Below are 13,721 nucleotides of genomic sequence, written 5' to 3'. Positions count from 1 at the left end.
GTCGGGAAGTGCTTTTGTTGGCAGACGGTTGTGAAGATAAACTGCATGTCTAACCGCTTCTCCCCAAAACTCTCCCGGAACATTTCTTCCTTTGAGCAGACATCTTGCCATGTCCATAAGGGTCCAATTTTGCCTTTCTACAACTTCGTTCTTTTGAGGCGAATATGGTGTCGTATGATGCCTTTGAATACCATTTTCTTCACAAAATAATGATAATTCTTTTAAAGTGAACTCTCCCTCTCGATCCGTTCGAAGTGTCTTCATTTGCTAAACCAAATTCTTTTCAACCATCAACTTGAACCGTTTGAAAGCGCTCAAAGCTTGAGACTTCTCTGATAGCATGTAAACACACATTCACCGGCTAAAATCGTCTACTAAATGGAGAAAATATTTACTGCCTCCAACATACGTAGGTGTGATCGGCCCACATAAGTCCGCATGAACAAGTTGTAGAGGTTTTTAAGCCCAAAAGACTGCGTGATCCGGGTTAGGAATTCGGGTTTGTTTGGAAAGAATGCACCCTTCACATATTTGGTTTGGGTGCTCAATCTTTGGGACTCCGGTTGCCATATTCTTTTCGGAGAACTTCTTTAAGGCAAGAAAGTTAACATGACCGAGTCTAGAATGCCATATCCAAGGTTGTTCGTCTTTTATTGCTAAAAGACAAGTCGGTCTACCGGTCCTTAAAGGAGTTTTATATAACCAGTTTGGGGATCATTTAACTATCAAAAGTAGAGTTTTGTTTCTATCAAACAATTTTAGATCCGACCCATCCATTATGACCAGACTCCCTTCCTTCGTCATTTGTCCAAGACTAATAATATTGTTTTTTATACTTTGAATGAAATATACCTTATTAAGGAGTATTTGGTCGCCATTTTTGCTATCGAATAAAATCAACCCTTTTCCCAAAATAATGACGGTCGAACCATCCCGACCCGTAATGTGCTCATCTAATTCGCAAAACTTTGAGCAGTCTCCGGTTATATGATTGATAGCAACGTTGTTGAGATACCATACCTCGGACTCGACTCGACTTTCTCTCGATGCAAGAAGATTAACATAAATCTTCTCACTTAGAGACACCTTTATGTGTGTATATTCTTGTGCGGCTGACATCATCAAAATAGGCTCGTTTTCGTTGGCTTGAGTGAGGTTTGCCTCCTCACCTCGATTCTTGTTTGAACACTCCGAAGCATAATGACCAAATTTTTCACAAGTAAAACATTTGATTTTACTTTTATCCTTTCGAGAAGGTTTATGGTCATTCCGATTTATATTGTACTCGTGACCACCTCCTTGGCCACGTCCACGACCTTGGCCTCGTCCCCGGCCTCGACTACCATGTCCTCCTCGTCCTCCTGAAGTATTTGACGAGTTTCTCTCATCGGTTTGCTTCGATTGAGATGCCCACTCAGCATGTGTAAGTATTAGAGAAGGCCCTCCTTCTTTTTCTCCATAGCTTCGAAGTCTCTCTTCATAGGTCTTAAGATGACCCACCACTTCTTCCACCATCATATTCTTCAAATCTCCGAATTGCACGATAGATGTTACAATATATATAAATCGTATCGGTACAACTTATAGTAACTTCTTTACAACCATAATTTCTTCAATCTTTTCACCTAGAGATCGAATACAAGTTACGATAGTATTCTATCTCATGGAAAAATCATCTACCGATTCACTATATTTCATCCATATCACCTCGAAGTCACTTCTCAAGGTTTGAGCTTTAGCCTCCTTGACCCGATCGGCTCCCATGTGCATCATCTTAAGCATTTCCCATGCTTCTTTAGTTGTGGCCTTCTCAGCTAACATCAGAAGTACGTCCTCTGGAATTGCTTGATAAATAGCCGCAAGAGACATCCGATCTTTACGTTCGCCGGTTTCTGTATTTTTAATTACATCTCATACTCCTTGTGCTTGTAAATTCACTCGTATTTTTATAACCCACACCGCGTAGTTCATCTTCATGAGCATTGGATAGTGTAACATAACACTACCGTCTTTCCCAGTCCTTTGAATACTTTCAACTTCGGCTTGAGGAGATGACGAGGTTGGTGTAGTCATTCTTGGCATATACTTGGGCATACACTACTATGATTTTTTTTAAGTACGGGGACCAATATGAACTTTTCAGAAGTTCAGGGGGCAAACAAAACTTTTACAGAAGTAAAACAGGGGCGGAATTGAAATTTTTCTAAAAACCGGGACCAAAATTGCAATTTTTATGAAAGACAGGGGCTAAATTGCACTTTTCAGAAGATTAGGGGCCAATCTGCAATTTTCTGAACTTTGGTCAGCTGTTGACGTCACTGCTACAGTACTTGATGGCGTCACTGATGACCTCACCCTTCTTCTCTCTTTTAGTTGTACTATGACTGAAGTTTTGAGTTCTTATTTATACTTAAACAAGCCTACAATTACTACTGCTACCATTTATAGTGTTCATTTTGTCAACATACAAAGATACCATTTTAATGTCAACAAAGGAAGCATTCACTTGTCAACAGAAGAGGGTAGTGTAGCTACTTATGTCAGGTTCACACCAAGTTAGGTTTACTCTCTCATAGAAAATGCAAAGTGAAATATATAAAACGACTAAAAGGTACGACACAAATAAATAGAACATAAAAAGAATCAAAACATGAAGTGTTTGTTGTTGAAGTACGATAAGTGTAGTATATTTCCAATTTAAATAATAGATTTCGTAAGCTGAATAGAAATATTTAAATCTTGTATGAACTGAAGCCTCATTCTCTTATACTACTCTTTTTACTCTTTATTACTTTTTAAGCACAACATAGTTTTAGGTAATTGTTTCATGATATATGTATCTATATCATATTCCCTAAGAATCTGAAAGTGTAAATTTTTTACATGCATGAAAATGTATTGCCACGAAAGCTCTTGATCCATTTTCATAATTCATTATATCATTTTATATATCTATTTGAGCAAAAAGAAACTAATATATGAGGTAATTTTGACTTTATAGGGACAAACTTCAAGGTATGTAAAATTCTAATTGCCATAACAGATGGTATAATTTGTTGCTCTTCATGTCATATCTCTTAATGCTAAATAGAATACATTGAGCTCTAAATAGTTCCATGCTAAAGTTAGATACAAAAACGGAACAATAGTCTCTATTTCCATTTTTTAACGCAACATCAACATCCCTCATGATGTTTATGAAACAAGTGGTTTGTTATTTTGTTTTTCACAAAACTAGTTTGGATAAACAAAAATATGTGATAAGCATATAAAATGGATTGCTAATCGTTGCAACGAATTATATCCGTATAGATAATACATCATTGGCTACAGATGTTATAAGAAAACTCCAAAGATTTTAGCCATAATTTTGGGTTTCGTAGGAAGCAGAGACACAGTACCATTAATATCACATGGACCCATGTTATTGGTAGTGTTCTTCACTGTATACCATGTATAGAGTGCTGGCCATACATGTTATCCTCTATATTTAATTCTTTTAGGTTTACAAGTACAAGTTTAATTCATAATGTTATCTCTGAATATATGGTTGTGATATGCAAGATCATGCCTTCTTGCAAGTTGAGAAACAGAGCACATGATATTGTCTTTCTGTCACAATATAATAATATCGCTATCTGTACTTTAATTGCCCTTTTTTCAACTATTGTACATTTGAACCTTTAACAAACCATTTTATAAAGCATGTGATAGGCAAAGCACCAGCACACATTCCTGTGTAATTCCACCAAAACATCTTTTCACAAAGAAAATACTCTCACATTGTTTTACTTCATTCATCAACCTTCAGAAATATGGGTATTCGTATCCCACAGATCATTCAAGCAAAACAAATTCTCCAAAGGTCTTTGTCAAATGGAACTCGCTCGTCAACAATGGATCTACCAAGGCGGTAGCGGAGATGCCTCCGGTTAGGGATGCAATAGTGACGACAACCTAATGAGCTTTTCCAGCTTCTTCCATGATGATTTTGGACCAAAGTTTGTAGAAATCAGGTAAGTGCGGTGTTCCCTTGATGATCATCACGACTCCTTCATGGCTTTCGTTGAGACCAACAATTAGTTGAAGAACATGATGTTGATCGGACATCGAGTTTTGCAACATTTACAAGTTGATCGATTAGCATCTTCATGGCTTGGCAGTAGGAGGAGATTTTAGGGTGGTGGTCAAGTCTTATAGAAACAAATTTTCTATTAACATAGATAGCTCGAGTGCTCTGATATCTTGAAAAATGTTTTCGAGGGCAGTCCATGCCTGACACGCAGTGGTATGTGGTCTCAGAATTGTGTATAACAGATCATTCGAAAATGTGTTATAGATCTATTGGAGAACAATAGCATCGAGTCGTGACCAAGCTTCAAGCTCTGATGATGCTTTGTTTTTGTCCGCTTCAGTGGAGGTTGAAGAAGAAGCATGTTTTAAGGGAGGGATGATTTTAGAGTCGATGTGATTTGGAACCTGAAAACCCTGAAAATCGGGGCGAAGAAGAATAGAAAAAATGGCGTAGAGATAAGAACAAGAGGTGAAAGTAGGGTTAATGATATTTGTGAGCTAAGGAAATTTCGTATCTGATACCACGTTAATTGGTATAGTTCTCGTATCTCATTCCCATGATTTACAATTTGTATTTATACAACATCCTATTGCTATTTACAATAAAGATAAGGTCTATCAACTATAACAATACTTCCTAAATATGAGGAAGGATATCCTTGACTAACAAAAACTATGTGCACAAGCCTCAATCCCTAAGAAACAAGTCATTAAAGATTCGTTCTCCAGAGATAGTTAGGTTCGGAAAGGGGAGATGCACATAGTTTCTTATAACAAAATTCAATTTTATAATGAGTGTGTAGTAGATTTAAATCATCAAGTATGTAACTAAGTACAACATACTAGGAGTATCTCTTTGGCAAAACTCGATAAGCAGAAACTCTATGTGGGGAAACAAGTATTCAGACCACATTAATGGGTGTGGGTTTGATGATAGTTGGGTTGTAGGGGTCGGTGATGATAGTTTATGATAGGGAAAGTTATTGTCATATAATATGACATGGCGCGGAAAATAATGTTTTTATTTTGCATGTCAAAACATTTGTACCCTCAATGATTGATCGGGTGGCCTAAGAAAATGCAAGGTTCGGAGCATTTTTGGAGTTTGTGGATGATGGGAGATGGAGTAAGTGGGTAACATAAACAACTGAAGGTACGAAGGTGTGAATATGATGGTTGAAGATTATATAGAAGATGTGTAGGGGTGAGATTGGAACTTACTAGGGAGAATGTTTAACTGGTAGGTAGCATGTTGGAGTGCATGGTGCCAAAAGTTCATGGGTACGTTTGAGTGGGCAAGAAGAGTGTGGATGATATTATTAATGGATCGTATTTTACGTTCCGATTTTCCATTTTGAGGGGATGTGTGTGGAGAAGAAAATTGGAATTGAAGGCCATTTTGAGAGGAAAAGCTGTGAAATCGTTGGTTATCAAACTCACGATCGTTGTCACATTGTATGGTTTTAAATGTGTAATGGAATTGTGTTTTGACCATAGAAAAGAATTGGATGAAGATTGAAAAACCTTGAGACTTCTTTGCTAGAGGATAAGTCCATAAATAATTGTTTTGTCGTCGAAAAAGATAATATAGTAGCGGTCCCCACTACTGCTTAACATAGGGGAGGTCCATAGATCTGTATGAATAGCTTCAAAAGGTAAATGAGTAGTTGACTAAGAATTAATAAAATACACTGACTTCTAAATGGTTCCATGTTAAAGTTACATACAAAAAGGGGAAAATTTCCTCTATTACAACTAATAAAAATACTCTAGGTGTCTCTATTTACAAAAATGGGAATATTCTAGCTATTCAAGGTTAACAAAGAATGTTGTATACAAGTCATAATGCTCGAGAAGCTAGATCCGCGAATGTGTATTCACTGCATGGAATTGTCAGGCCGCCCATTGCATGAATATACCCAAATTCATCCTCAGCTTGATCTAGTAGTTCTTGAGAAGTAGGTCGGCTTAACAACCATACAGGAACCCCAAATCGCTTCTTATCTTGCTCACCAACACAAACCGCTAAACAGGCTTTCGGATATCCATATATATTTTTTGTGCTGCTTCCATTTGAGAATGACCGTCTAAAAATTTTCTTTGCTTCAGTGATGCGGGGCATTAGGATTGCCATTTTTCAAGGAGGGTATTATCTCATAACAGAAAAAAGCAGACAGCGAATGAAAATTATCAAAACGCGACTTCTTGTTGAAAAGTTGTCAGTCTGTGGTTGTGTTATTCATCTTGAATGGTTTTTAAATCCAGATGATATAAGGAAATTTAGATGAGGGATGGTGACATAAGGTGAAGTGGAAGCAACATCACATGCCTTTATCTTTCCAGCTGTAACAAGGAAGAAAAAAAAATTGTAATTCATTTATGAATTTAAACTTCACGACATGTTGGATAACTTTTTTGCCCTGACAAATGTCCCTCGTGATGCTTATCAAACAAATGGTTTATTATTTTATTGTTATAAAAAATATTTTTGAAATAAATAACTACACCTTTTAATTAAACAGGAAAACATCATATTGACTGGGACTTTCCATTGTTTAAAGCCACAACAATATCCCTCATGGTGTTTATCTAACAAATCGTTTATTATTTTACTTTTTATAAAACTAGTTTTGAAAAACAAAAACATGTGATCAACCTTATAGAATTTCTTGCTAATCGCTGCAATGAATTATATCCATACAGATAATACATCATTGGCTCCACATGTTATAAGAAAAATCCATATATTTGAGCCAAAATTTTGGGTTTCTTAGGAAGCAGAGCCACACTACCATTAATATCACATGGGCCCAAGATGAATGTAGTGTTGTTCATTGCGTACGTTGTATAGAATACTGGCCAAACATGTTATCCACAATGTTTGATTCTTATGGGTTTACAAGTACGAGTTGAAGCCATAATATTATCTCTAAATATATGGTTGTGATATGAAAGATCATACCTTCTTGCAAGTTGAGAAACAGAACACATGATATTGTCTTTCTCTCACAATGTCGCTATTGGTAATTTAATTGCCCTTTTATCAGTTATTGTACATTTGAAGCTTTAGCAAACCACTATATAAAGCATGTGATAGGCAAAGCACCAGCACACATTCCTCTGTAATTCCACCAAAACAACTTTTCACAAAGAAAATACTCTCACATTGTTTTACTTCATTCATCAACCTTCAGAAATATGGCTATTCGTATCCCACGGATCATTCAAGCAAAACAAATTCTCCAAAGGTCTTTGTCAAATGGAACTCGCACGTCAACAATGGATCTACCAAAAGGGTATTTTGCAGTTTATGTTGGGGAACAGGAAAAGAAGCGCTTTGTGATTCCTGTATCCTTGTTGAGCCAACCTTCATTTCAAGAGTTATTACAACAGGCTGAGGAAGAGTTTGGATATGACCATCCAATGGGCGGCCTCAGAATCCCATGTAGTGAGCACACATTCTTTGATCTCGCAAATCGTCTGGACGCTTTATGAACTAAACTTCTAGCATTGTAGTCGTAAAAAAACGATTTGTAAAGCACTCACTGATCACTAACCTTTTTGCAACACGTGACAACTCTTGGTTGTCCAGGTTGTTTAGGATTCGATTTCAGATTCGTTTTGAATCCAGTTTGTATTGTTAAACGATGTAAGCTAGACTTCAATGAAAAACAAAATTCACTATATAATGTTTTTTCAAGAGAAGTTTTCATTCGATTTGAAGGCTGTGTGTAGACTGATATGAGTATCTTATAGGTATTATCTCCTTAGTCTCCTAAGCTACAAACAGCTAATGTTTTGACCGATATGAGCAACCAAAAGCATAAGTAATGGTGTTATTATTTCTTTCTTGTATGTAAAGCTAAGAGCGTAATGCGGAATAGTACACGATAATTCTATCACTCTATTTGCATGCTCGGTCGGTAATACTATTATGTAAGAATTACACCATGATGATGTACCAAGCACACTGCATAGATCTCTCTATAGGCCTGACAGTTGTAATTAAAAAGATTTTGGGTATGTGAAAAGTCAAAAAAATATATAAAAACTGTTATAACAGTACAAATATGTGCAGTTAATAGGCACGTACTATTTTAACTTGAGGAAATTGTTTTCTGCAGGGACCCAACTTTTTTGCAGCTTCATCCACGTATTGTATAACAAGCCTAAAAAATATTTTAATCTATTTAAGAAACAAAACCATGTGGGAATTAATTGTTCATCTCCCTCCAACACAAGTCATAGATCCATGTATTGTACCACTCATTTTCATTGACAAGAATGGGCCATAACAGAATTAGCAACTGTCATAGATCGAAATTACCATAATTTAAAACCATGTGCATATGGTTCAATCCGTAAGATACAAGTCATTAGAGATGCGTTCTCCAGAGATAGTTAGGCTCGGAATGAGGAGATGCACATACTTTTGTATACCATGTGAGAAAGTGATAATCGTTCACCTTGCGTGTTATTAATCAATAACGTGTACTTATACAAAATACAACAAGAATATAGGAGATATACATGGAATATTGTAAGCTAACTAAAGTAAACAAATAATCTAATTATGTATGAGATTTATCTCCAATACCCCGCCCCAAGCGCACAGGTGGTGGGCGAACTCGAAGCTGATCACGGAACTTTTCAAACAACGGTCTTGGTAAAGGTTTGGTAAAGATGTCAGCCACTTGAAGCTTGGTAGGAACAAATTGTGTATGCAATTTGCCAGATAAAACAAGTTCCCTAATAAAATGATGATCAATGTCTATATGTTTTGCCCGCTTATGTGCAACAGGATTTTGACTCAAGAAAATAGCACTTAAGTTGTCACAAAGCAAGGTAGGGCGAGATGATGGCAAGGCATTCAGATCACGTAACAGATGTGTAGTCCAAACCAATTCTGCTACGGTATTTGCCATGGCACGATACTCAGATTCACAACTTGACCTGGAAACAGTAGGTTGTTTCTTGGCACTCCAAGAAACAAGATTACCACCAAAGAAGATTGAATAGCCATCAGTGGAGCGTTGGGTTTCAATACAACGAGCCCAATCGGCATCCGAATAACCAATGAGCATTGACTTTGTAGGAACTGAAAAATGAAGACCATGAGTTATAGTGCCTTTGACATAGCATAAAATCCTTTTAACAAGGGTAAAATGGTCAATAGTAGGAGCATGAAGGAACTAACTTGCTTGATTAACAGCATAAGAAAGATCAGGCCTTGTAATTGTCAAATATTGTAATGCTCCAACAAAGGATCGATATAAGGTAGTGTCATGAAAAGGTGTGCCAGTAGTAGTAAAGACATCATTAGTGGCAAGAGGAGTACCAACAGGTTTGGAATCAAGAAGACCTGCACGACTTAAGATGTCATGAGCATATTTACTTTGATTGAGAAACAAACCATTCGAGGTATAGGTAACCTCAAGGCCAAGAAAATAACTCAATTTGCCTAGATCCTTAATAGGAAATTCAGTTTTCAACCGACTAATAAAGCGTGCAATGGATGGGGAATGATTTCCAGTTAGAATGATATCATCAACATAAACAAGGAGGTAGAGTAATCATGGCCCTTGATGGAAAATAAAAAGTGATGTATCAGCTTGACTACATTTGAAGCCTTGAGCAACTAGTAAAGAACTAAGGCGTTGAAACCAAGCCCGTGGAGCTTGACGAAGGCCATATAACGCCTTCTTGAGACGACACACATGATTTGGACGCTTAGAATCAACATACCCCGGAGGTTGCTCCATATATACTGTTTCACGTAAATTACCATTTAAAAAGGCATTTTTAACATCAAGTTGATGAAGATTCCATCGATTTGTGACAGCCAAGGACAAAACAATTCGAACAGTTGTGGCCTTAACAACTGGATTAAAATGTTGGAAAAATCAAACCCTGAAATTTGGGTGAACCCTTGTGCTACTAGACTAGCTTTATGCCGATCAACAGAACCATCAGCATGATATTTAGTGCGAAAGACCCACTTAGATCCAACAATATTGACATTTGATGGCCGTGGTACGAGAGTCCAGGTATGATTATCCCATAGAGCTCGAATTGCTTCATTCATGGCACGACACCAATGATCATGTTTGGATGCTGATTTAAAACCCTTAGTTTCTTTAGCAGCAAATAAAGCTGCATGTAAACATGTCGGAGCAATTGCGAGAAGATCAAAAATATGGTGGGGTTTAATAGTGTCAGCTTTCCCGCGAGTGATCATCGAATGCCCAGGTGGTGAATGAGGAGCTGGTGGTGATGCCTGCGGTGGAGAGGGCTGCGGTGGAGGCAGAGGCGCAAGAGCAGGAGACGGCTGTGGTGAGGGCGGTGGCAGGGGTGCAACAGCAGCAGTGATAGGATCATCAAGCAGGCACGGAATACATGGGGCTGTAGAAGAAGTCGATGTTGATGATGGCGAGGACACGGGTGCTTCTGGTGTATCGAGTACACTAGCAGGTATGTAATCCGAATAAGAACTTAAAAATAAAATGAGCTCGTCTGTAGATGATGGACCACCAGCGAATGGGAAGAAGGTTTCGTCAAACTTGGCATGCCGAGTAATAAAAGTTTTTGTAGTAATGGGATCAAAACACTTGTATCCTTTGTACTGTGTGCAATAGCCGAGAAAGATGCATGCAATGCTCCGTGGTGCTAATTTATGTTCCACATAGGGTCGTAAGTAAGGAAAAACCCGACAACCAAAGGCCTTAAACTTGTTGTAGTCAGGGGCGACTTTGTAGAGAATCTTGAAAGGGGATTTATTTAGTAGTAACTTGGTTGGCAAACGATTTATGACATAGGTTGAAGAGGTGAAAGCTTCTAACCAACGATCTGCAAGGGCATTAGCACCAAATAACATGGCGAGTCCGGTTTCAGTGAGATGGCGATGCTTGCGTTCGACACGACCATTTTGTTGAGGAATGTAAGGACATGACATTTGATGGTGAGTGCCATTGTCAGCAAATAATTTAGCAACCCGATGATTAAGAAATTCTGTACCACCATCACTTTGAAAGGTTTTCATCTTGCAAGAGAATTGGGTTTGAACAAATGTTAAGAATGTGACTAAAACCTCATAAAAGTCAGATTTCTTATTAAGCGGATAAAACCAAGAAAACCGAGAGTAATCATCAACAAACACGGCATAATATCTATAACCATCAACAGAAGTAACCGGAGCGGGTCCCCATAAATCACAGTGAACTAAATCAAGAACATGTAAAGAGCGTTTCTCATTCAACTTAAAGGGTAAACGATGTTGCTTGGAAAGTGCACAAGAAGAACAAATACTAGAACTTGGTAAAGTAGAAGTAACACTCAAATATCCATGGTTTTTAAGAAGAAAAACAATATCATAAGCAACATGGCCAAGTCTTTTATGCCATAAATCAAAAGACGCTTTATTAGAAGAGACCACGAATGCCACCAAAGCTTGAGATGCGGAATGAAGCACATATAGACTATCCTTATGCTTGTCGGTTGCCAAGATCTTTTTTCTGACTGTGTCCTGAATACCAAAGGAGGACCGAGACAATAGAAAATCAACCGGGTAATCATTAGTTAATTTGCTGACAGATAAGAGTTGCTTTTTCATATGGGGAACGACAAGAACATCGCGCAATTTTAAGTGTGGAGCAATCGATAAAGTACCAGTATGAGAGATGGGAAGCATATTACCGTTTCCAAAAACAACCTTGTCTTTGCCATGATAAGGAGCAGATGAGTCAAGATTAGCCGAAGAAGGAGCCATGTGGGCAGTCGCACCTGAATCTATGTACCAATCCGCAGAAGATTCATTGATGTTGCAATCCGCATGAAAGGCTTGAGCGATGTTGGCAGCATAATGAGATGACCGGTGAGCATAGGTGTTGAGATCTGGACATGCACGCGCATAATGACCATCCATGCGACGTAGCTGGCAGTGAGGAGGTCCTCGACCAGACCGACCTCTACCTCGACTTGAAGAGTTGCAACGGTTGTTTGATTGACCTGATCGGCCCCTTCCACAAGAGGTATTTGCAGTAAAAGCAGCAGGGGGAGGTGTCGATTCATGCAAGGAGGAGAGAAAGAGCTCGTGGCCTTCAGCATGAGCGACCAAATGACGAAATAGAGGACACGTAGGGAGAGCACGATGGGCAGTGGAAAAGGTCTCGAAGGTCGGTCCCAAACCACACAAGAACCAGTGACTTTTATCATCGTTAGAAACGGGTTTTCCAGTGGCCTGTAACTGATCACAAATACTCTTAAATTGCTTAGCATAATTAGAGACAGAGAGATTACCCTTCTTAAGTTGACGTAAAGAATCTTTAAGATTCTGGGATCGTTCCTGGGAATCATGGCTATAGGCAGATTCCAAAGTAGTGCACACTTCACGGGGGGTGGAATGACCAAGAACTTCTGCCATGGATTCTTCAGAGAGGGACAATTGAAGGATCAAAAGAACCTTTTGATCGAGTTCCACCCAAGCATCATGGGCTGGGTTGGGAGCTGCTTTTCCATCAACGATGGTGGTGGATGGCGGGATGGTAGAGGAACCATCGACATGACTCATCCATTTTTGATGAAGAAGAAGAGGTGTAATCTGATTCTTCCAGAGGAGGTAATTAGAAAAATTTAGCTTGATGGTCAGCATGTGAATGAGGGTATTGAGAGAGAAGGTATTTTCAGAGGAGCCCATCGTCGATTTCAGAGAGGAACAAGAAGAGAGGAGGGGCGATTAGGGTTAGGAACGTGAGATGGCTGATACCATGTGAGAAAGTGATAATCGTTCACCTTGCGTGTCATTAATCAATAACGTGTACTTATACAAAATACAACAAGAATATAGGAGATATACATGGAATATTGTAAGCTAACTAAAGTAAGCAAATAATCTAATTATGTATGAGATTTATCTCCAATATACCAAAATGAAGTTTTAAATGAGTGTGTAGTAGATTTGTAGCATCAAGTATGTACCTAACTACAACGTACTAGGAGTATCTCCTTGCCAAAACTCCCACATAAGCAGAAACTCTATTTGGGGAAACTGACAATCAGTACTTGTTTCAACTATTTTCCAAAACTGCCTTTTAACATTATGGATTAGCCGTTAGGGGGGGGGGGGGGGGGGGGGGGGGGATACACATTCATACAGATTCTACCATTTTCATGTACATTGAAAATTTATAATTTGAACCAAAAAAGTGGGCGTCATGAAGAAAAAAAACTTCTGTATTTGTGTCCAGATTTTGGCTTAAAACATGCCCCAACTCTTCATCTGATTCATTACGGTAATCCAATGTAGCCTACTGCCAGCATAATAGTTTGCTGTAAGAAACACTTGTATATTTGTACAAATGTGTTTCCATTTCTCCACTGACAGCCATCATATTGTACTCCTCTAATTCTATTCCAATGAAAATCTAGTTTTGAATATGTGAGCTCCTTAGGCATCAGGTTCGATTTTTTATGTATTCTTTGAACAGAAAATAAATAGTGAAATATATAAAATGACTAGAAGGTACAACACATAAAAAATAGAACATAAAAAGAAACAAAACATGCAGTGTTCTCTGTTGAAGTAAGGCAAGTGTTGTGTATTTCAAATTTAAATAATAGATTACATAAGCTGAATAGAAATATTTAAATCT

General features: G+C 38.1%; 1 protein-coding gene across 1 annotated transcript; it reads left to right on the top strand.

The window, feature by feature from the left end:
- Positions 1–6,945: 6,945 nt before the first annotated feature.
- On the top strand, positions 6,946–7,763 carry LOC111903737 (auxin-responsive protein SAUR21). Its single transcript, XM_023899496.3, has one exon. It carries the CDS (start codon positions 7,273–7,275, stop codon positions 7,567–7,569), a length of 297 nt encoding a protein of 98 aa, XP_023755264.1. The 5' UTR covers positions 6,946–7,272; the 3' UTR covers positions 7,570–7,763.
- The last annotated feature ends 5,958 nt before the right edge of the window (positions 7,764–13,721 follow it).

The sequence above is a fragment of the Lactuca sativa genome, chromosome 8 (genome assembly GCF_002870075.4).
Source record: "Lactuca sativa cultivar Salinas chromosome 8, Lsat_Salinas_v11, whole genome shotgun sequence".
NCBI lineage: Eukaryota > Viridiplantae > Streptophyta > Magnoliopsida > Asterales > Asteraceae > Lactuca > Lactuca sativa.
This window is presented reverse-complemented; position numbering and strand designations above follow the sequence as displayed.